The sequence below is a fragment of the Ptychodera flava genome, chromosome 6, assembly GCF_041260155.1.
Source record: "Ptychodera flava strain L36383 chromosome 6, AS_Pfla_20210202, whole genome shotgun sequence".
In the NCBI taxonomy this organism is placed as follows: Eukaryota; Metazoa; Hemichordata; class Enteropneusta; family Ptychoderidae; genus Ptychodera; species Ptychodera flava.
Genome location: NC_091933.1, coordinates 40816206 through 40840089, shown reverse-complemented (window position 1 = coordinate 40840089; position 23884 = coordinate 40816206). Strand labels below are relative to the sequence as shown.

Genomic DNA, 23884 nt, shown 5'->3' with positions numbered 1-23884 from the left:
GGAAATCAGGCAGTATGACATGAACCTTCTGGATTTGAACTTGGACTAAATTAGAATGTTGTGGACTACAGATAATTCTGGAATATCAATAATATTCAGTTTATGTCTTCTGGCTTCCTTAAATTCATGAAATGCCACCGGACATACTGAAGGCAGGTTTTTGTCATATTTAGTTTTATGAAAGAGCTCAAAATATTACAAAGAGTAGAATTCTTTAAATTGATGAAACTTGTTGTACATTGAGAATCAGTTGGACGGATGATAATTTCACAGGTTATAATAATGAGAGTATAAACCTTGTAAGACTTATTGCTGCCAATATAAATTCAATTATTGATTTACAATTCTGTGAAAGTCGGTGAAATTTGTGATATAGAACAACAAAGGAATCTTTTATGAACTATTCAATTTAATATTCTAATTTAATTATGCTGAAAGGTATGATGTAGTTAAATTATTGTATTTCTGGTTTAAAGTTCACTGTCCATTCTTTCATGAAATGCGTTAGTAATGACTTTAATATTGGTAATCTAAAATCTGCAAAGTATTCTTAATTTCACTAGGATTTTTCTAAAAAGTTGATGCAATGATTAGATTGGGTTGATCATTATTCGATGTGCCAGAAAAAAAATAATGATGATACTTAAAGAGCTTTTTCCAGGAGATAGGATTGAACTCACAGTTTCAGTCACCCCTTCAGGACAATGGTTTGATCCAACTCCACTGTTTGCTATAGTGACATCAGACCTCTACTCAGGAAAATTGGGGGCAATGCACAATGTTAAACAGAGCTTTTTGTATTTGAGGAATAAATCCAACTATGTAGTTACAAATGTAAAAACAATGATACTTACAAAATCATACCATAATTATCAAGCCCATATTATTACCAGTTGTCGAATTTAGAGCATCACAATTTTAAGATTGCAATCCATGATTTATAAATGTATGTTTATTACTGTTTTTCCTCTGTGTTCATGGTATCTTGTCAGTCTAAGTAAAAAATATATTAATGACATTCCACAGTTCTGGAACATTATCTTGTTGTTCAACTGACCATATTATACAAACAGTTATATTTACCCTACATGTATTTTGTCAAGTATTGTGCCATTTTTGAACTTAACAGCATAGTATATTCACCCAGTCCATCATTTATTTTACAATAACAAGACGGCCTTCCATTCACCTTTCAATGGCAGTACTGTCTGCCATGATCAGTGGTACTGAAACCAAATAATGACGTTGCGAGGAGTAAAATGGCCAAAAACTCTGTAAATGAGGTTCTAGTAGCTACTGCAAATGGTAATTAACATTCTCCTTGTCCATATTATCACACTTCAGGGTCCCTCTCTGCGGTTCCTTTGATGAAACACCTCTGTCATTGCCACGATATCTGTTGATACAGACATCTGGACTATACTTATCTGTAGAAATCTGTATCTCCAATAAATAAACAATGAGAGTTTTAATATTTCAGTTTGGGAAGCGGTGATTTCCTATATGCTAACAAGATTATAAGCCATAATGCAAGTTACAAAATTATTATATAAGTTACAAAGCCTACTTGAATATGTTAATAGTGTCATCCATAGGAAGAGAAACACCATTGATTTCTATTCAGTAGCAACTTAGCATTGTCAATACAGTAAAGACAATGCAAAGTGATTAATGTTGATGAATTTTATTTTTCATTTGTGAGTAGTCCCTAGTGGAATTTCTGGTACATGTATTCAGAGTGTGTATTGCTTGATGCTGTTATTATTTCCTCACTGTATCTCTGTGTAACATGACCATTATACAAGCTGTAAACAACCATTTTCAAGGCCAGCAACACATCATGGGTGATGATATAATTGATGTGCGGCAGTTTTATATATCATCAATAGTTCATCTTTACAACCGACAATGACAATCTTGTTTCTGTAATTATACATGAGATATTTGGTTGCATATGTGCAAGAATTTAAAACTATTTCAATAAACATTTTCCCTTCTGCATACCTGCCAATGGGCCCTGGTTTAGATGAGTCTCATGAAATTCATGCATAATTTTTATCATCAAATATACAATATATAATATACAGGCCTCTCAGCTAGGCGACTGATGCCGTATGTTGTGGGTTCGAATCCGATTGAAAACTATCCGTATTTTCTATCCTGGGTCGGTAACACTGCTGGTGGACAGAATTGTCCCCGAGGTTATCGTTCGCCCAGTTAAAGCGATGAAATTCGTTTCTTCGCTTCGATAAAGTGTGTATGTGCGATGTATGATAGTGAGCATGCGTGCGTGAGTGCTTCACGAACTCTACAACGTGTTGAAAGGTCTCAGTCAGAAAAATGTAACAACTTAGCCGGCTATTGAACCACTCTTTTTTGGGAGTGGAGATTTAGCCGACTGGTTCTGTCTCAGGCCTCTCAGCTAGGCGACTGATGCCGTATGTTGTGGGTTCGAATCCGATTGAAAACTATCCGTATACAATATGTTTAAAACTACACAATCATGTTTTTCTCTCAGCAAGCATTTCTGAAACTTTCCAAGAGGCATGACTCACATCTTTATTGTGGATAGTTCCAAAGCTTTGCTCAAAGGAGGAGAAACCCATGTTATCCCATTTTTAGCTCATATTTGGTATGTATATAAATACCAAAAAGAGCTTATATGGTGAGCCGGTGGCGTCTGTATGTCTGTATGTATGTATGTGCGGATGTATGTCTGTCACATGCAAAAGCTCCATACCGCCAAAGCTACCATCTCAGTTTTTGGTGTACAGGTAGATGCAGGGGTTGAGATGTGACGTTGTTCAAATGAACATGTCAGTGTCAAAAATGTGCAAATGAGGTAAGAAAAAGGGAAATCCTGCAAATGTGCAGGAGTGGTGGCATGCCAATGACTGAAACAGGCTACTCCACTGACCTTGAGTCATTTCCTGTCACCGTTTATGAACTGTTACATATTAACAGACCTGCGCAAACTAAGAGGGATTAGCTGTTTCTGCTATGCATGTATCTAAAGTTGACCTCCAGTACCCAAAGTTTCAGACCTTATTTACTTTTTTTCATTCTTGTTTTTCTGGTTTAAATATTTCTTGTTGTTTTTCTGGTTGTACTATGCAGAAATCATTGTCATAACATCAACGTAGAATTTTCCTGCACTGAACAGATAGAAACAACATTTATTGTTGATCTTCGGTACCCATACTGCTATGTACCAATTCTGATCAAATGTGAGCGACACCGTATCATTGCGGTATTTTTTTAAAGTGTTGCTTTTGAAACTGCCAAAAATGGAAATTTATGAAAAGAATATTTTTTTTGAAAAATTCAATGATTATGGTTCATAATGTGAAATGTTGAAACATTAAAAGAAAATCAACTGTGTTGGTAATAAACATTTACAGAATTTTTACCCCGGTCACATGTAAGGAACATTCATCCACTGAAGTACTAAAGGACAATAATAAAGTATATTCAGGGACAGTGGTTACAGTCTGTATCTATATGTTTTACTTTCATAAGCCATGAAGTGATTCGAGTGATGTCAAGTACTTTGAAATGAATGAGCACATCTTGTCATATGATATTCTATTGTTTTGCTTTTTTGTAATGCAAAACACCGCATACATTGATTGTCATTTCAAATGAAGAAACATATCATATCTGTACAGGAACATTTCTAGCTATTGCATTCATAGAAAAAATTGAGATTCTTAAATTGCAATGATGCCAGAAATGTCCCTTGTACAATTATGCATGGTAGATTTATGGAGTTAACTACTTATATTCTGACACTCGTCTTTAATACTTTTACACAGTCTCATGAGCTATTCACTTAAATAAATTCAGACTATGCAGGTTAATATTGTGATAGGTTTTTGCAGTTTGTTATCCGTTGGACCAGTGATATTATTGTCATTATTGATTCTACAATTATTGAAATTGAAATAAAGAGTGAATGAAATATATGTAACGGCACATTTCTGAAAGAAAAGTTAATACAAATTACATCAATGTTAATTGTTTTTCTGCCGGTATCCATATTATAACTTCATTCTACCATGAATTACAGATTAATATACCTCAGGTCTGCTGTATAGTTGGAGTTTAACAAATTTACAGTTTTTGAAACAGTTGATATATTTCTGTTGCTTCATATTTACAATGCAGGTCACCGTATGCTCTCCTTTATGGATATGACTGTCTTGTTCCGTCTTTGTATGTGTTGTGTATCAAATGACTGGTCTTTGCAATTTCTAGAGCAATTTATGACATGATACACTTTTCATAATTTTTTTATGGAGTATGAATGTTGCATTCATTTGTTCGAAGTTGCTTTTGTATTCTGCCCGAAAGCCGTGAAACATTTCTTAATGAGGTGAATGATATCAAATAGGTTGTGTGTGTGGATGGAAATTGCACCATGTGCTGTAGATGGATATTCATCAAACATTCAAGTTCATGCTTTGGCAGTTAAATATGAAAATCTTCTTTTATCATATGTGTCACGGTTGAAGTTGAAGTATATTTAAACACTTCAAAATATACTATCGCCTTCATGTGTATTTGGTATCAAGAATGAAAAGTAGCACACTGAAGGTGTCTAATGAGAACTAAAGATGTTAATTTGAGTAACACTCTTTGTCTTATTTTAAGATTTTAAGATAATAATTTATCTGAACGTATCTGTATTTGTGAAAAAAACAAGGACAGCAGAGTCAAACCTTTTCTATCTGTGTGTGTGTGTGGTTTAATAGGTCATTTCAAATGAAATAATTACTTGAATTTAACATTTTGAATTTTTGTTATTAAATATTGTACCTTATTAAATATAGTACGTAATTTTTGAGCTGATAATAGGATGTCTGGATAATCGGAAAATCATTAATTTTAATTTACTAGGTCATTAATTTATTATTAATTTTTCATTGATGTGCGAATATAACTTCATTTATTTGTCAGTCTATCCACCCATGTAGATGGTCATTCTAAAAACCCGTTCACTGGTTTCAGGTATGATATATACACAACAAAATGATAGTTATGAGTACATTTTGAAACCATGACAAATCTGTCAAGATTAACACCTATATGCTTTATCAGTTCCAGAATCATTACCTGTCTGTCAACTTTGATGAAAAGAAACATTTGTCATCGCAAATGACATTGCCAATTTCACATGAAAGTGTATACTTTAAATGAAAGCTTACTGCCTATTACACAGAGAGCAGTATAAACATGACAGTAAATGTTGTGGGGGGCATATCTAGTATAAATACATGTTGCTATGGTGATGGAACAAAGAGTGATATGTGTTATGAGGTCTGATAAATGCTGTGAGATATGATAATCAGTTTATATGTCTCATTCACCAACTTCAACATTACAGGTCCACTTCACAACTCTATTGATAACATTTATCTTAAGTATATTATGCACTAATATGTATATTTGAGAGATAGCAGTATTTCTGAAAAGGGAATTAAAATATAATGAGAGAAGGAAAAGAAAGTAACCATACTGATCTAGATAAAATCTTGATGGTACAGCTGTGAGATTTTTGTATGTGTGACATTCATGTCATTGTCAAAGCACACTGGTATTATAAAAACCATAGACAGTAGATTTTGCAACTATCTATGCAAACTTTGTGGCATTAATCATATGATTGTTTTCAGCATCTGTTCTTTTCCCCAAATTTTAAAACATGTTATTATGCAACTCACAAGAAAAGGTTAGTGAATATCTGACTGTCACATACCGGTACACTATTGATTGAAGGTGCCAATACTGATTAAACAAAGTATCATATTTTTATGGTTAAAATAAATAGTAGCTTTCTGTTGTCTTCTACTCATTCTGAAATTAATCTTCATTGAGTGAAAAGACTAATTTCTTCATTGGACAGTACCTTGTGAAATGTTGTGAGTGGGCAGGATAGCAGAGTGGGCAGGATAGCAGAGTGAAATATGCATGATACCTAATACCATTGTTTCATACAAATACCATTGTTTCATACATCTCTGCAATTGTCAGACACACAATGAATGCTGTCTGATGATTGTAAATTGTTATGAAACTTGAGATTCAGGAATTAGTATGAAAGGTAGCTTTATGCAAGGGATATTATACCATCATGAAGTTTTGTCAGGTGTTAACAAGGAAAGAGTATATGTACTCGCAAAATATCAATCAACTATGATTTGTACTTGAAGGAAACTTAGCTTTGTTATTTAAGTACCATTCTTAATTGTTATGAAGCAAGGATACATGTATGACAGTTGAAAATGAGAATCTAGCTGTAATTCTTCTAAGTTCGAAACAATGCAGTGATGGTTGTTGTGTTTCAAGTCAAGCACCTCTCTACTTCAGTAGATTGATTAGGGATAACACTATGGATTGAGGACATGAAGAAATTAAGTGAGCACATTAAATGCCAAGGCTTTGCACTTGGTTATACAATCCTGATAAGGAAATTAAGGACAAAAAGTACACATTCCACTTGCCTTTGGTTAGATATAATTGAAGCAAACATTCAGCTATATACTTCACCAGACTATGGTTAAAATAGCATTTGCTTTACTAGTTTGCACAGTGTCTATGGTGTAGTGATTATACACGTTGCCAGTCTCCTCTGTTCAGCTTTCAAGATACTGAAATATCATATAGAAAATTCCATACATTATATCAAGATGATGAGGTTGAGTTATTCAGAATGTTTAGTCAGGTTCTCATTGTCAACACAACTGGCAGGCATGTAGAGGGGTTATGAGCAAACTGGGATATACTGCATTAATTAACACTCTTGTCAGCGTTGTATTTTGTTGAAATACTGCTTGGCATTTGTGCAGACTGTCCTTGCAACCAATGTCAACAAGACATTGTTATTGTACTATTACAAATGTACAATTTCTCTGTCTCATAAATAATTTGAAGACCTTTTGCTTATTGTGATATATTTTTGACATTTTAAATACAAAACTGTCCACATATTATAATGTCGAACCTTCACAACATTGAAAATTGCTCAGAAAATGCAAATTTTGATCATGCAGGTTTTAACTCAAGTTTATCAATATTTTGATTGTCAAAATTATTATTTTCATGGTTGTAATTATTCTTTACTGTGCTGCGACAAAAGAAATCTCATAACCATCTGAAATAGTGTTTTTAGTTGCAAGGAGATTCAGGGCCATTAATTATGCACAATTGTTCTTCAGTTTGATTGAAAGCTACCCTATTGTCAATACATTTAGTGTCCGCTGACACCTGACACTTGGTATTTAAGATTTATGTTACCCATGATGCATTGTTGTTCCTTGCCAACACTGCTCTCTTTACAATTGAATGAAAGAATGGCTGTTCCAGAAACGGTGTCATGATAGCATTGCATCTTTGGATCCTGAGACAAATTCATCTGGTCATTTTTATGTGTTGTAAATAAAAAAGACATGTTGGCTCTCATAAATGATGCAGCTATTTTAAACATTGGATTGTATTTTTGTTGTGTATTTATATCTATCCATTAATCATTTTAATGGAATAGTCACAGCACTTATCTCAAGGTAATATCATTCACTAGGTCTATGTACGCACCCCCCCCCCCCACACACACACGTATATAAAAGCAATGATTTCCTATAGTCACTATTTCTTAAATGGAAGCAAATACACAGAGGATAAAAGTGATTAATACTTTCTTCTGAATATTTGCGACTTATAAATAAGGCAGAAGCTGCCATTTTTATATCATTGATCAAAATTCATAATGATGTACAAGCATCTTACATTAGATGTATACATGCATTCAATTGTGTGAAGAAGACAATTTTGACTTACAAAAAAAGTTGGATATTTCATGATCAAAGAATATGAATAGCATATGTCAGGAAAATACAAACAAAGGCCTTGCATCGTCACAATTGATATCATAAAGGCATTAGCTGCACATTTTTCAATAGACAGGCTTCACAGGCTCCACAGACTCAATTAGGACAAAAAGCAATTATTTCAAAAATAGCTTTTATCCAACAGCTGTTCGACTTTTAAGTGAGCTGTAGTGTTACTTTTTGTGTCTCTTTTAACTTGTCCATGTCATATGTTATTTGTTATTGGCCTGAGCTCTGCAGATCCACCCCGAATTCCATTGCATTTTTGTGAATTGATACATATGGTAATAAAGTATTATTATTACTAATATTATATAGGGCTCAGCCCTTGGTGTCCCGCCAGGGGTTAATATTGGCAATGTTATTTGTATTGATTCATGATAAAATAGATTTAATTGTTACTTCCTATATGTTTGTATGACAACTATGCCAAGTTTCCCTCTGATGAAAGCAGTTCACGTACGTACACGACGTCAAACCCTGCAGCATCATGCAGGTATAGATTTTCTGTAATGTGTAAAAATGTTGGATATAAATTGGCAATTTTTACCATGATAACAGCCTATTGTGTTAAACAAGGGACGTATTATGCAATCATTATGCAAGCTGAAAAGTATAGCTTCTGTCTAAAAACTGGCAATTTTTTAATCTAGTTATTGACACAAGGGGGTGCTTTTCTAAAATTTAATCCCAGCATTCTTTATGTATGCCCCGTTCATATGCACAAGTTTTCTCCCTTTTTCTATTTTTATGCGTGATATTAACGATATTTTGCATCATCGACAAGGTGGATAATAATACTTACTGGCTAATAAGAGAGATATATTTTATAAATGGCATGTTATAAGATAATAATTTGTATGTTTCGTATTTGTTTATTTACGAGTACTCAAAAAACATGGCTGCGCCCATGAAAGTAGGGTACACTTCCGGTTACTCGCATAGTATATTATGAATATGCGCATGCATAGTCAGTAAGCCGCTGGCGCGACTATTATTACAAGTAATTTAAATTTACCATTATTTTTTAGTGTTTTTCTTGAATTTGGTATTTACATGTATAGAATTTCAGAAAGTTCAAGAATTTGTTCTGAACAAGGTTAGATAAATATGTCTGCTTGGCTATCATTGCAGACAGGATGTGTCTTTTATTTTAGTATAATGAATCCTGGAATGTACCCACCAGACATATTTAAGGACCGTGGTTATATGATTGTGTTGCAGTTTACCAATGGTGTGACTCTGTGGATAGCAGATATTGTAGTCTCATCATGTTGCAAAGCTCAACAAGGGTCCATGAATTCTCCCAACTCTTGTGTCTGAAACATTCAATAGATACAGTGTGGGTGTTGTTGTGAAATATTGATGCAGAAATGCAATTTGGTGCAGAGAAGAGTACATGAAAGTTTAAGAAGTAACTCTTTGACCTTTAAACATTGTGTTATACATGTTTTGTCGTTGAATGTAATCACCTGATGGTCTAAGTAAACACCTGACAAGTGATGTTTATATCACCAATAGAAATGCAGTAAGAATACTCATGACAAGTGTGAACAGCTATAATTACAGTCTTTGAAATGGAAGATCATCAAGGGTCTGGACTTGTCAATATTCAAATATTTCACCACTTTTGCTTCACAGAGGCAAAAAAATTTGACTGTTGGACATATGTAAATGTGGAAATCTTTTGTTTTTGCTTTATTATGCCTCTACTTTTATCCATGTACAGTTACATAATGAACTATATTTTGTTGGTACTCTTCATTTCTGTGGTAACTTTGCTGGGTAATTAGCTCGTTTCTTGTTGTTTGACAAAATTTAGCCGTTGTTAACCGTAATAAATTATGGTATGCATGCTATTTTGAAAGATCGACTGAAATCCCTCTGGTATTTGACAATAAGTTGCATGACTGGTTCAGTTTCCACTTGTCCAGTGTTAAGAATTTTAAGCAAAATTGTACATGTCATTGTATGGTTTACACTGGTGTCATGAAATAAACCTTGATATGGCATAATCTGCATTGCAAGTCACATACCAGACATAATGTCAAGGATATTGAGATAGCATTAAAGAAACAGAGATGAAACACACTACCGGTATATAGAACTCATCAATTAATGAGGTTATCTTTCATAGCCCTAATAGCTGTGGATGTGCAATAAACAGATCCCAAAATATCCCCCGTTTTCCAGGAGTTTTCTTTGAATAAGACCCATTTAATGACTGAAAAAGTGTACAACACTGTCGTAAATGTTGAAAGTGGCACGTAAATTCAAAAGTTTTAGATTTCCCACCATTTTCAGAAACTAATCACGTAAAAGAGAAAATAAAGATTATGACAACAAAATGTTGACCATTGTGTGTTGTGCATTCAAGTAAATGGCATCATGCTTTGTTCTTGGATGATCATGATGTATATGTGCACGAAATACTGCATTTTTGTACTTTTTCATGGGGGCGCCATATTTTACGAGTGCTGCACCCATCTATTACAGTATTCAACCTAGTCATAGTCCAAATCAGTGAGCAGTGCAGCTGATACCCATACACGTTCTCCAGTTGACACATTTACACTAACCAACTTTGGTTTGAAAATAAAATAATGAAAATAATGCATAAAATTCACAGCTATTGAGGCTGTAACAAATCTGGCAATTATTAATTGTAGAAACTGCGTGTCAAATTTGCCAGGTATGGCATATACCACAGACAACACATGCATGGTACCAGTTTATGAATTAGTCCACAGTTATGAACATCAGATTGAGATGCTGCGGTGTTTGACATGTTATTATTCAACCAATTTCCTGTCACTTTTGTTGATGTGAAGTTCTCCTTCTGACTTAAAGTTACCATTACCTAATCTTGAAAGTTCTTACTTTCTATGTGTACAGCGTGTTGATTTGAGTATGCTCAGAGTTAGCAGATCATTGTTGAATTTTCTTTCATTGTGAACCAGGACAGATTTTTTCTGAAGTTGGTACAAGGACATGACCCTTTGTTATACATTCATGTATGCAGGGAGATTTGTTCTGTGATAAGATGGATGTGGCCACCAGACAGTCATTTTGTTTACTATAAGCTTTTTGTGTATAGAGCTGTATAATTAAGACATGCCAGGACCAATATGTTTCAAAGTCGGTACAAGGAAATAACCCTATAGCATGCAAAATTGACATCAATTTGTTTCATGATAGGATCTAATATGGCCACCAGGTGGCCATAATTTGTTTCAATTTTTTATGTCTAGAGCTGAAATATAAGCCTGGACCCATTATACATTTGTTGCACATATGCACATAGATTTGTTTTGTGATACAATCCAATGTGGCTGTCAGGCAGCAACTTTTTTATTGACTTTTTTGACAGTTCTAAAGATCTAAAGCTGTCACTAAGGCATACCTGGACCAGTTTGTTACAAAATTTCTACATGTCAAGTAGAATAACCAATTGTTGTTAAATATGCATCTTGATTTGGTTTGTAATATCACCTAATTTGACCAGCATGTGGCCATTTTGGGTTTTTTTAGCTCTGCAAATTAAACACAAAAATAGAAGGATTAATTTTGTACGTTGTCAGTATTCTTATCAAAAATATAAAATGATGGTATAGACATAAGGGTTTTTCTGGTTCACTTGACAGGCTGTACAAATTCCTTGTGTGACTGTACCAGTTTGCATAATGAGAATTATTGTAATGCTGAATGAAGGTCAAAGATTTTCATAAAGTCATTGAGAGTGAATGTTAATTCTAGGATGAAAATATGTTCAATAGAAGGTGCATAATAATTTAATGATGCATGTATATGTCTAACATAAAGTTATGGAGTTGTTGTATTATGCCCCTATAATATTTAGTCGAAAATAATTCTGCCAGTAAATTAACTCTTGGATGATAGTCATGTAATTTTAGATGAGCACCATAAATTATGTTAGGCATTTGATCAGTGCTTCAAAGTAGATATTTGATTCTAGGGCAGTGCATATTACACTCAGCAGAGTGACCTTTGTTGTGTGTTGTATAGTCTAATGTGAGTTGTTTTTTCTCTGGCATATACCGGTACTCATTGATCTGAAGATATGTTATCCTGTCTTAGTAGGAATGTTACATTTTAGCCTAGACGTTATTTGAAATCTGTCAGGTCATTTCCATGGTAACAAGTCCTGATATCAAAACTGCTTGGAAATCTATGAAATTGTTAACATATTTGTGGTTGTGAAATGTTTCTGTATTCTTATTGTAAGTGATGGAGAACATTAACTAAGGATTCATGATGTATAATAAGGGAAATATTTGAGACTTGTCTGTGGCTTGAATTGTGCTAGAGACTCCAAAGACTTGTCCATAGTTTGAATGGTGCCAGAGACTCCAAAGACTTTTCCATGGCTTGAATGGTGCCAGAGACGCCAAAGACTTTTCCATGACTTGAATGGTGCCAATCATAACAAAAATCACGTTTAGTGTGTTGTTCAGGCTAAAGGAGAGTCACACACATAATTGTTTCATCCAAAGCTCTCTTCATGGTTTGCAATTCTCATCCTTTCTAAGGTGAGGTATGGTGAGGTATTTATTAAGCAGAGACCAGATGGTCATTATTTTTATTACGATCTATCCTTGACCTTGATACCACTATTAATGAAGAAAAAGAATGTTTTCAACAAAAAGTAAAAAATGTGATAGTAAGACACTCGTTAAATCTAACTGTGATTGTCCATTAAATATATCAGCATACCGGTATGCTCATGGATGTAGTCGTATGTCAACAGACAGATCTGAAATGTAATATTTATATGTTTACAACGACTGAAGGAATTGTATGCCATGTATTTGAAGTGATCCAGTTTGCATCATTGCATCAAACATACTGCTGATGTACAGTTGGGGTTTCCATTGCAGATAATAAAAATTGAAACTCTCTTTTAATACATTTTGTTTGTAAATATTATAACTTAATGCAGTTTTTGTTTTTATGTCACATTTAATGATAGCATGTACCGGTACAAAACCATTCGATTCTAATTGAGCAAGTCAGTACCTTGCACTTAAGATACCATTGTGACAGTCATACATTGCATAATCAGAGAATGCCCACCTGTGAAATGTAACTTCACTGCAAATGAACAAAGAGAATTCATTATGCGCATGGATCTGCTAATCTCGATTTTCTTCTGTTTCTGTTAAGAATTACATCTTGTAACACATTCATGTAAGCACATCTTGAAGTAAGTTTTCAGTTGTCCATAACTTTGTTAGAAAACTCAGAATTCATAAGAACCAAGGTGTTCTTGTGAAAATGCTGATTGTTTATACGGCATTTTGCAAAGGAGTAATGCCACACATATGAAAGTGTTTGTTACAGTTCATCACATGATTAAAATTAGTGTTACGTCCAGCATCAAGGAATTATATAAAATAAGCCCTCCCCCTCCCCCTCCCCTTCTCCCTCCCCCCAACAAGTTGCTGATTTAAAAGCTTAAACAAAGTGCCTTTCAGTAAAAAAGTTTATCGTACGGAAAGTCAGCAGACACACTACATTGCAATGTTTGAATTTTGAGGGTTGTGTCATGAACACCTGTTTAAATTGGTGATGATGTGGTTGCCATGGATTCAGGTCTTTCTTTTTGACGAGGCTAATCTATGAATATCACAAAAAGTTGCTTTTATTTGCTTAAGTGAGTGTTGGGAGAAAAGGTCATGTGATAAAAACAGACTAGCAGTGACAGACCTCACATTTATGGAATTGAAGGCAGCAGATGGTGAGAAAATGTTTAGTGGAGTGAAACATTGCTTGAGTGAAAATACTTGTGTCAGAGCTACTTTTTTCTCTGTCATGATATGTGGAAAAAGAAGCAACTGTGCACAAATTTTTGTTGAAAATGCTTACCTGGTTTATGTGTTAACAGTTAAAACTGAAAATGAAAAACTATATTTCAACATGATTACAGTAAAATGAATAACCTTGTTGTTTTGCCGGGTCACTTAGTGTAGACCTTGTGGAAATATATATTGCAATTATGAGATGTCTGGTATTGCCTACAGTGCTATTAAAATAAGAATTGGTTTCAATGGAAGTTAATACTTTGACAGTATTATTTTTCATAGCGTGACCCACACTGTGGAAAATTATGATGATCAAGCCATGAAGGTAAAAAGTTATGACACTAATTTGCAACACAACATCGTCATGAATTTTGACACAATTCTAATTTGGTATTGATTTGTCAATTTATACATGTAAGCAGATGCAGTGTCTCCAAATCCATGGCATCTCTGAGACATGATGTCATCAAAGTAATCGACTTTTACACGGCAGATTTATTTGAGTGACTTCTTTTCACTGTTATCACTCACCTCTAGACTAATCCTGTTTATATTTTATGCACAGAGTCATTCACTGGCCAGGGACAATTATAATGAAAGGAAAATGTACACAGAGCAGTGTAGATGTTGTCTATTGACAAATGACCCATGTTAGAGAACAGGAGATGGCGATGTTGTCTTTCATCAGCATGATGTTAAATATTTGTTAGGCTATATATAAGCCCACTGATGGAGTGTGCTTGAGTGTGTGGTCGATTATTAAATTTAAATGCATCTCCTTTACTGATTCATGATACTCGTATCAACTATCATTAAAAAAGGTAAATGATCTGATAATGATTATGTTACAGATAACATCACCTGTACGATGTGTTCACCATTCATTAGTCATGACTTGAATGAAGATGTCCTTGATAAGCTTTGAGTCTAGGCAATTCTATGGCTCTTTTCATGCACAGAAACCCATTGGGAAATATATGATACAGTACTCCTATCAGATTCAGGAAAATAAAGATGGGAAATATAACTGGCAGAATCATCAAAGTTGAAAGCCTTGGCAGGCAGCTATATTAAAATTAGTGTAGGATATAACAATGTGTTTGTCATTCATCCCCATTCACATGCAAGAGAAAAACAAGTAGTGCTGAATAAATGTGCGCTTTTTCAGCCATCAGAGGAAAAGAAGCTTTCTTTCATGCACATCCCTATACGCTCACAGGGGATCAGGCACAGGCAGGGGCATATATATATGTGAGTGTGTGTATGTGTGTGTGTGTGTGTGTATGTGTTTGATTTTGATTGTGTAGTGTGTGTGTGTCTACCGGTACATATATATATATATATATATATATATATATATATATATATATATATATATATATATATATATATATATATATCAACCATAGCATAATGGTATATTCCAACCATATAGATGGGAGTCAAGACCTAAGGACAATTTACATGTAGTTCTTTCTGTCTTAGGATTGCAGGATGCATGAAACTTATAGATGATAGAGATATTTACTTTGTGTATTGGCCTATTTCAAGAAACCAATCATCATTAAATAGGGTAATTTAATTGTAATCTTATGAATACATGACGCATTTTTAATTAACCAAGATATTGTGATTTAGAATGTCTTCAGCTTCATTAAGAATCTTAAAAGTGTCCAGAAAATGGATGACTTTCTGTTTAATTAACAAGATAAGAGAAGAAATATGAACACAATGGCTGTTGACCTAGTGAAGTCTTTCTATGACGTCAGCCCATCAAACAACGTCATACCTTCAATATGGCAACAGTCTGTGAATAGCTCATGTGATTTCTCATTTGTTTTTTCAACTATATCAACTACATTGATTGCTAAACCATTTTTAGATCATCAAGTGTCATCAAAATGTTTATTTTCCAAAATTATCAAGATGTCAATGAACAGGAAATTCTTTCTGTGTATACAGGTTGTCTCAGTAATATTCTAGTCATGCCAGTGTAGCAGTCATATTCAATAGGAAATGATTGGGTACCTTCATGTTTATCTGTGCAATTTTAGTATCAGGGAAGAGTCACAATTCCAGTTATAGGAGTGTGTATCCTTTTGGAATAACAGTCACAATTCCAGTTGTAGGAGTGTCTATGCTATCAGAGTAACAGTCACAATTCCAGTTGTAGGAGTGTGTATGCCACTTCCTCAGATGGAGTATGTAATTTTTTTCAATGGGACAGCTTGAATTTCCTTGCTGACATGCAAGCAGCCTGATGTCATCAGGGCCAATCCACAAATAAGGAATTTTTGTTTTATGTACTTTACAATGTTGCATGGGAATAGAAAGAATGTTTCCCCGGAGACGATTGAATAAATTCCAGACATTGCTGAGTGGCCTTAGTAAATGTTCTTGGCATGAAACAAATGATGGAAAACTAGAATATTGTAAAATGCATGTCGTAATATCAGATACACATGATTTGAAAATCTCCACTTTTTTGAATGTTGATATACCCCTATCTAGAATCATTGGAATGAAAACTCAAAGGCCTTATGTATCTGAAAGTGTATTTTGTCACTTACAATGTGGACACTTGCAAGAAAATAAACTTTTAAGTTTAAAAGTTTGTGCAGGGATAAAATATGAGCCAGATAAAAGTAAACCAAAGTTTTGTGGGTAGATGATGAGATATTTTTATTTTGATGAATATGATAGTAAATAAGTCCATATTGTCAACATTAGTAATCATTTTTGTAGTACACACACATTTTGTGTCTACAGTCTTGAATGTTTACAGAATTGTCAATTGAATACAAAATATTCTCCAGTGCCTCTTGAAACTGAAATATCTTCCATCACGTTAAATATACATAAGGAATGGATAATTTGAGAAAAATGAAATTCTACACTTTTGTGTGGCGATTTTTTATTCAATTTGACCACACTGTAATTTAAGTCTCTTTCACTGGTTTGACAGCAGTAGGCGGCAGGAAACAGCTGATGCATGATATATTTAGTCAAATCAAGGGGTCTTGTGAACTTAGCATAATTATAGGCTATTCATGAAGGCTATTACAGCAACAGATGCAAGAGTTGTATAATTCAGCATGGACAAATATGATATGGAGTAGCTTTAGAGTGTGTGGAATGCTGTAACATGACAAGTGTTGATTCCCAGTGTTGTTGCTGGATTGCTTGATTGACAGTTAAGTTTATGGTATAGCAAATTTCAAATACGTTTATTTGTGATTGTAAAATATAGTCCTCTTCTTTTCATTATTTTTTCAAGAAAGAAAGAGGAATGTGTCTGTTTTTAAATCCAGAATATAAGAATATTTTATTCGTAAACAAAGGAAGGTGTATCTCATATATTTTCACTATCAGAGTTAATTTAAAAAGCAATATCAAAGTTTGTTAAGTTGATGTTGACATGACGAGATCAGAAAAAAAAATGTTGAATCCCAGCTCTGATAAGCAACGGAGGAAACAACATTAAAATGCTAGTTAGATGCATTTACATGCTAAGCAGGTGCCATTGAATGTACTGGTAAATGTAATATGAAGAAGTGATTTCTGCAAAACAGACTTTAACTGAAGAAATCAATGTGTAATTCAAATTTATTCATCTGTGTGCAAGTTGTGAAAACAGTCAATCTCTACATTCACTCAACATGTACTTGAATTCAGATTAAATATGTGTCAATGGTCTGTATTAACTGTTTACATGTATCAATGTTGATAATTACCCTGTTTTAATAAGTCATTAACCATACTGGTACATATAGAAAGATATTGTCATCATGACATTTATACAAATTTTATTGCCCAATATTAGTAATATTTACTATCACAGTTTACAGCTGATCAACTTTGTAATCAGTGTGTTGGTATATCATTGTAATGTAGTCAATCATAAAATGTTCAAATAATTCATATTTATATATTCTTTGAGGTAGAATTATAGGATTTGCATGGAGACATTGTTTGAAATAGCAGTTTTAAAAATTAAAAAACCCATTACTATACAGTAGAGTCAAATTTCAAAAATATTGATAGACACTGAAAAAATTACTTGTACATTATATATTTTGGTATTCATTAATCATTAATCTATTACTCTGTGAAGTCTTTACAGTTTTAATTAGTCTGTGTGGTCATTTTCCCTCCATTGCATGTAGGAAATTATAAAAGAAAGGATTGTGTGGCAGGTAAATTATGCGGCTGACTGGTTGAACTGTAGGTCATCAACCCAGAAGAATGTACTTTGTCATTTTGTTTCAGTCTTTGATTTATCTTTTCAAAACATTCCCTTATTTTGTAATCTGATTCTGAAAAACAGGTCGGGTATGATAGTATACTTATGTCAACAAGGTAACATGCAGTGATTTCCATGTATTTTCATTGTTAAATTTTTCGATTGTTTCAAATTTCCAGTGGAGGATTTTAGAATGGGATGTCGTAACAGAGAGATTTGTCTATGTCATCAAGTTTTGAATAATACAGTATGTCCGTCATAAATATGATTAAGATACCTTGTCAAAAGCTCAATGTGCTCTTTTTCTACCGGGTACACGAAGGAAATATTTTCTCCAATGTATTAACTTTTAGATTTTGATTCTGACTGCTTCATTAGAAAATTTTCTTCCTTCCCCCTTGTCCAGTATGAGGCTTAGGGTACGTTTATGCTCAGAATGGTTCTGGGAAACAATCAGATTTTTAGTCTGTCCTTGCATGTTTTCATAAAACAACTCCGCAGTTGAACAAGTATGATTGTGCAAAGAGGCAGCCAAATAAAACAATAGTCATGATCAAAACACTTGAAGCAAATAACGGAAGAGATAATGGTGTGATATCTAACCTTGTTCTGGGTTTGCTCTACGTGAGGGCAATTCTGAAGGTGATCGAGCAGTTGAAGTGAAATTTTACTGATATGTTAACTTTGAAAATTGCTTGTGACATTTACTGTCAGACTCATACATGTGTCTTGTTTTCCTGTGGTTATTTTTATCTGCTAAAAGCATGGCTGACCTTACTTGATGGAATAGCCTTCTCAGAATGTCGTGAGGATAAACATCTGTATTTCATTACCTGGTATAAAGTTTACCAATTCTCTGTACCATAGTATATGTGTACCCTAGTAACCAGCGGAAATTTTCAATATAAGCCTTTGTGTCACTTCACCCATTTTTTATGTGCAGTGGTCCTATCAATTTGCTTACGGCCATTGCATTTTACCAAAGTGTAGTTGCCCTGGAATGGAACAAATCAATTTGTGTGGTACTGCTTTAATTGTACTCTTTGCGTATTTCTCCTTTTATTTAAGACCAGATATCAGCCATCAAATCTAAAATTAAGAAAGTTTTCAAGAAAGTTTTCAAGAAAATAGGGTACCTATCATTTGAGAATGGAAAACTTAAACTGTACATATGGGCCTACTGATGTGAACTGATCTGTTCATTGACAATTCTTGGTGAGTGATTTCTTACCGTTAATAAAATTTCTTTCTGTTTTCTGTTTATTTGCAGGAGAACGTAGAGTATGCCTTCCTTGTCATATTTACATTAGAAGCAGTTTTGAAAATTCTTGCGTATGGGTTTCTACTTCACAGTGGTGCATACCTTAGGAATGCATGGAATATTCTAGATTTTATAATTGTTGTTATAGGGTAAGTCCCAATTTCCTCTCTATCTTGTTCTATCAAGTTCATAGCATTTTTCAACATAAGACATGCATGTACCGTACAGATACACAGGCAAATAGAGAAACAAACACAAGGAATTAAGTCATAATCTTGAAACGTTTTTTCAAATCCTTCTGATTCTTCATTACCTAAATTTATGCATGTATGCAAAGTGTATGGATAAGTATTGTCTACATAGGCAAATGAACTTTAATTGACTTATCATGGATGGAGGATTTTCATTGGCCTAAAATTGTGCCCTATCAGTGAAAAGCAAGGTAAATAGTTTTGTATCTCAAAACATGTCAATCAGCAAAACATGTCTGGAAGCTTTCCCTGTTTACTGACTGATAAAAAAGGATGACATACTCCATGTAGTTTCTGATATCCGACAGAAATAAAATTGTAGTGAGTGTAACACTGTACAGCTGTTCTAACAAGCCACAACTGAACACCAATATGTTTGTTTATGATTGATCATCTTAACTCAAGGTATTTTGTTTTCCCCTGTCATAAAATATATGCACAAAACAAATGACTTAGTCTCTTTGTTAGAATGACAAGTATCGTTCATACATTTCTGCAAAATTATCACCACAAAATGTAAATGACATCCTCTTTTTATAACATTTGTAACATTTTATTGTAACACCAATGATCAACATTAAACCTTGCAATTATATGTGGAAATTTAAAGGGTAATATTGAGAAAAAAAGATGCACTACAGCTCTCTCCAAATTTGAGCTGATGCACTTTTTGCATGTTTGTTTGCATTTACATGCTGGTTCAGATTGACACTATTCTAGGGAGTCCACATTGATTGACACTATTCTAGGGAGTCCACAGAGTAATGCTCTGTCTGTGCCCTAGGCTCACTAGTTTTCCAAATTAAAGTTACTAGATGAATTTACAAGCGTGTCAGCCATAAGAGAGTTCAGTTTTTTAAACCAAATTTCACCAAGCCTTCAGGAAACTTCTCTGAAAATACCATCAGTTTTTTACTGATTTTGCAGACCTGCGCATAATTCAAAGGTCACATATAGACTGGAGGTATTAAAATAATGTTTCAAATGTCTTACAAAAGTGTTACCTGAAGGTGTTGGCAAATAGAGTTACAAATTGCAGGTGAATGACTTGTATACTGGCATTGTACACATGCTATTGATTGGTTCAGTCACACTTTAAGATCAACAATTTGAATACTCATGAAATAATTTGATGCAGAACTTCATTTTAAAGCTAGCACTTTCACTATTACACAAGGCTAGAGGACAATATATAAGTTTGTACGGCGTCTACAAAGACAGAATTATATTCTCATAAATACCCTCCAGAATCTGAACCGAATGCACATTCTGTATTGATTTTTAAATTTGGTAAACGCTTGATGAATGTCTTTCACCTGTATGTCACATGAGGTGTTTCTTTATGACTCTCTTTATGTCTTGTCTGCCAGTACACGTATGAAAACAATTTTAACAAATAATAATAAAACCCAGGAAGCAATTTCTTCAATGCAAAATGACCTTGTGCAGTTATTAAAATCCTGCTGGGTATAGATCACTCCTATTGTAATGTTCTCTTCAATTGCAATCATAACAGAGATACTCTATTTCATATTGTGTTGTAAACAAAAAACCAATGGTGTCTCAAATTAATTTGATTAAAAAAATACTAACTGTGTCGGGGGAGATAGGAATGCAACTATTAGGACCTGTGCTTATTTTCTAAAAATATTGATGAGATTATTTGTATTGTGTCACCAATATTATTGCTATCAATTTAATAATTAAAATTCATGAACCCTGGGAAATACAGATTAGCAAGAAGCTGTTACTTTTTGCGCTTTGACAAAATTTGCTATCTCATACCAGGAGTACTTAAATATCTGTAGAATAAAAGCTTGGACAGAAAGGAAAGTGGACTCTTAAATCTATTAAAAAAACAGCAGTCTGCAGCAAAACAAGTTATTTTAGTATTTGTAGAATTTTGTAGAATAAACAGGTGATGAGTAGTGATTTTGTTTCTGTAACCTGGGAAACTTTTTCTTTCACGTCACTGCATCACATTTACCATGATAATAATTAGAATATGTGATTCAAAAAAACCAATATGACATGTCAAAACACTACTGTAACCAGCCAGGCATTTGTTCTGTATTTCAACCATATTGTAAAGATTCTAATTTCAAATTGTAAGCATTCTAAAGTGGAATTGATAATTCCTTGTAAGGCATCTTTAACAATACTAATTTACAGAGCAGCTTGGGAAACATTTGATGATGAGACACAGCTGTATCTTGAGTAATTACTAGATTGGTAGTGTACTTTGATCCTAAATTTTTGTATCAGCCATAAACATCATTTGCAGCAGCATTACAGTCTAAAACAACATCACAAAACAGTGAAATGTCTGGAAACCAATTTATTTTGTGGTATGCTAACGTCTTATTAACAGGTATTTGTTTAGTGTTGTATACCCACAATCACAGATTATTTAAACAGGCTACACTGTGTATTACACCTCAAGTTTTCAAATATAATTGATCTATGTGTATGATGAAGCATAATAGACAGTGGACGAAAGATGGATTATGTGATTGTGGCAAACATCAAAGACGACTTGATTGATGTACACTGTTTGATGTGAGTTGTAATGTGTAATAAACAACAACAAGTAAATGTGTGCAGGATGACGTCACTTTCCCTGTGATTTGATTCCTGTACTTGGCACATGCAGCCTTAGGCTCTTGTAAACGTTTGATTTTATCTCCGGAACAGGTTTTATTTTTGTAATGAAGAAATTCAGATACATATCACACATAGTTTCACAAATTAGTTGTTTACTGTCAACTTTGGCAATAAAGCCTGGAAATCCTGGCTCCTTTGTGTCCTTGGTAAGATCAATTCATGTGAACAAATGTGTTGACTTAATGTGTTGACTTTGTCGTAAATGTCCTCCTTTTATAAAATATCAATCAATCGAGCTGTAGACACAACCAAATCATTTGATCATCCAGGAATTGTAAAATCTGTATGACTGTATGATTTTTTGAATGCCGATGAAAAATATTGGTTCTATTTAGGCAGGGAAGTTTTCTCAGTTGTGTTTACAATCTTTCACAGATGATATACGTCGTATTGTTACTGCTTGACTAAAACACATGTTAACTACTGGTAAATGTTAATATATGTTTTCCTTCAATAAAATATCAGTTGAGCTGTGGACAATCAAATCATTGTTTAAATAATATAGGAATAGCAAAATATATAATTCACAAATCTGTGTGATTTAAATGCATATAATGAACAGGATCTTTTTTTGTTGGAAAGTTTTGTCATAGTTATGATATTTTCATTCTTTGGGCATATTTACATGAAGTCAACTCAATTCATGCAGGAAACTATGAGATAACACATTAATGCAAAGACATGAAGCAAAGATATCAGTCACCTGCATCTTACAGTAAACTCATTAATGCGTTAGAACCTGTGTTGCTAACAAAGATAGAACCGATATTTGAACTTGCCTTCATTTCCTTAGATGATAACCCAGTTTAGGTCAAAGAAAATAAATTGCCAAAATTACTATCAGTTGTCCTTCTTGTTTCTTAGAGTTCTACAGTCTATGGTGGAAGGCTATCTGCTTTCATACATCACCACATTCGCCTGTTTCTGAGAATCGATCTCTGGATCCAAAGCTGAATAATCCATTCCTAAATGTATTTCCATGACTGATTGATCTTGTAGCTTCTCTGTTTTAATTATTTTGTCTTTTATATCATTTCACAATAACTGATAGCTGCTGATTTATGTGCATCCTATGAGCATTATACCAGTACTTGTTTCCAGACATCATACTGTTTTGTGTTGCTCTTTTAGTTAGTATGATGTTGCTGCCAACACTGATAGGTAACTTTAGGAACAGAGTTCCAAGCCTAATCCAGTAATTACTCAATACACAGCTGTATCTCATTGTCAAATACTTTCCAAGCTTCTCTTTAACGTTTCCTTTCATTATATATTTGTGATAAATTTTTGCAACCAGGAAAGAAATTATTTAAAGTTCAGTAATGGAATGTTCCATTTTTGGTTGTAACAAATATTCTGAACTTTAAATATCAGCAGAAAATATCACCATCCCAAGTAATAAGATGAAATTCCAGTCATTTATAATTTTTTCTGTGTACATGAAAAAATAGCCATATAACATTGATAAAAGTAAAGTGTTTTATTATTCCCCGCGGACGAAGTCCGGCGGGGACTTATAGATTGGGTCCCGTCTGTGCGTCCGTCGTCCGTCCGTCCGTCCGTCCGTCCGTCCGTCCGTCCGTCATCAACAGTTCTCAGACACTGCTGAACCAATTTCGTTCAAACTTGGCACAAAGGCATAGCACTATGACTACAGATGCACGTCGATTTATTTTGTGATACGATCGAATTTGGTCGTGAGGCGGCCATTTTGTTGCGATTTTTCACGTCTTTGGACCATAACTCAGACATCCTTG

General features: G+C 33.9%; 1 protein-coding gene across 22 annotated transcripts in view; it reads left to right on the top strand.

Annotated features, from left to right (window-relative positions):
- LOC139135804 (voltage-dependent L-type calcium channel subunit alpha-1D-like) overlaps positions 1–23884 on the top strand; it is a 169733-nt gene that overhangs the window by 84838 nt on the left and 61011 nt on the right. For all 22 annotated transcript variants that reach the window (XR_011553038.1, XM_070703524.1, XM_070703522.1 and 19 more), the window contains exon 4: positions 19222–19361. Coding sequence is in view for 21 of the 22 variants with exons in the window: in XM_070703524.1 (XP_070559625.1) it covers positions 19222–19361 (140 nt within the window). In the remaining variant the exon portion in view is untranslated. The remainder of the gene's footprint in view (positions 1–19221; positions 19362–23884) is intronic.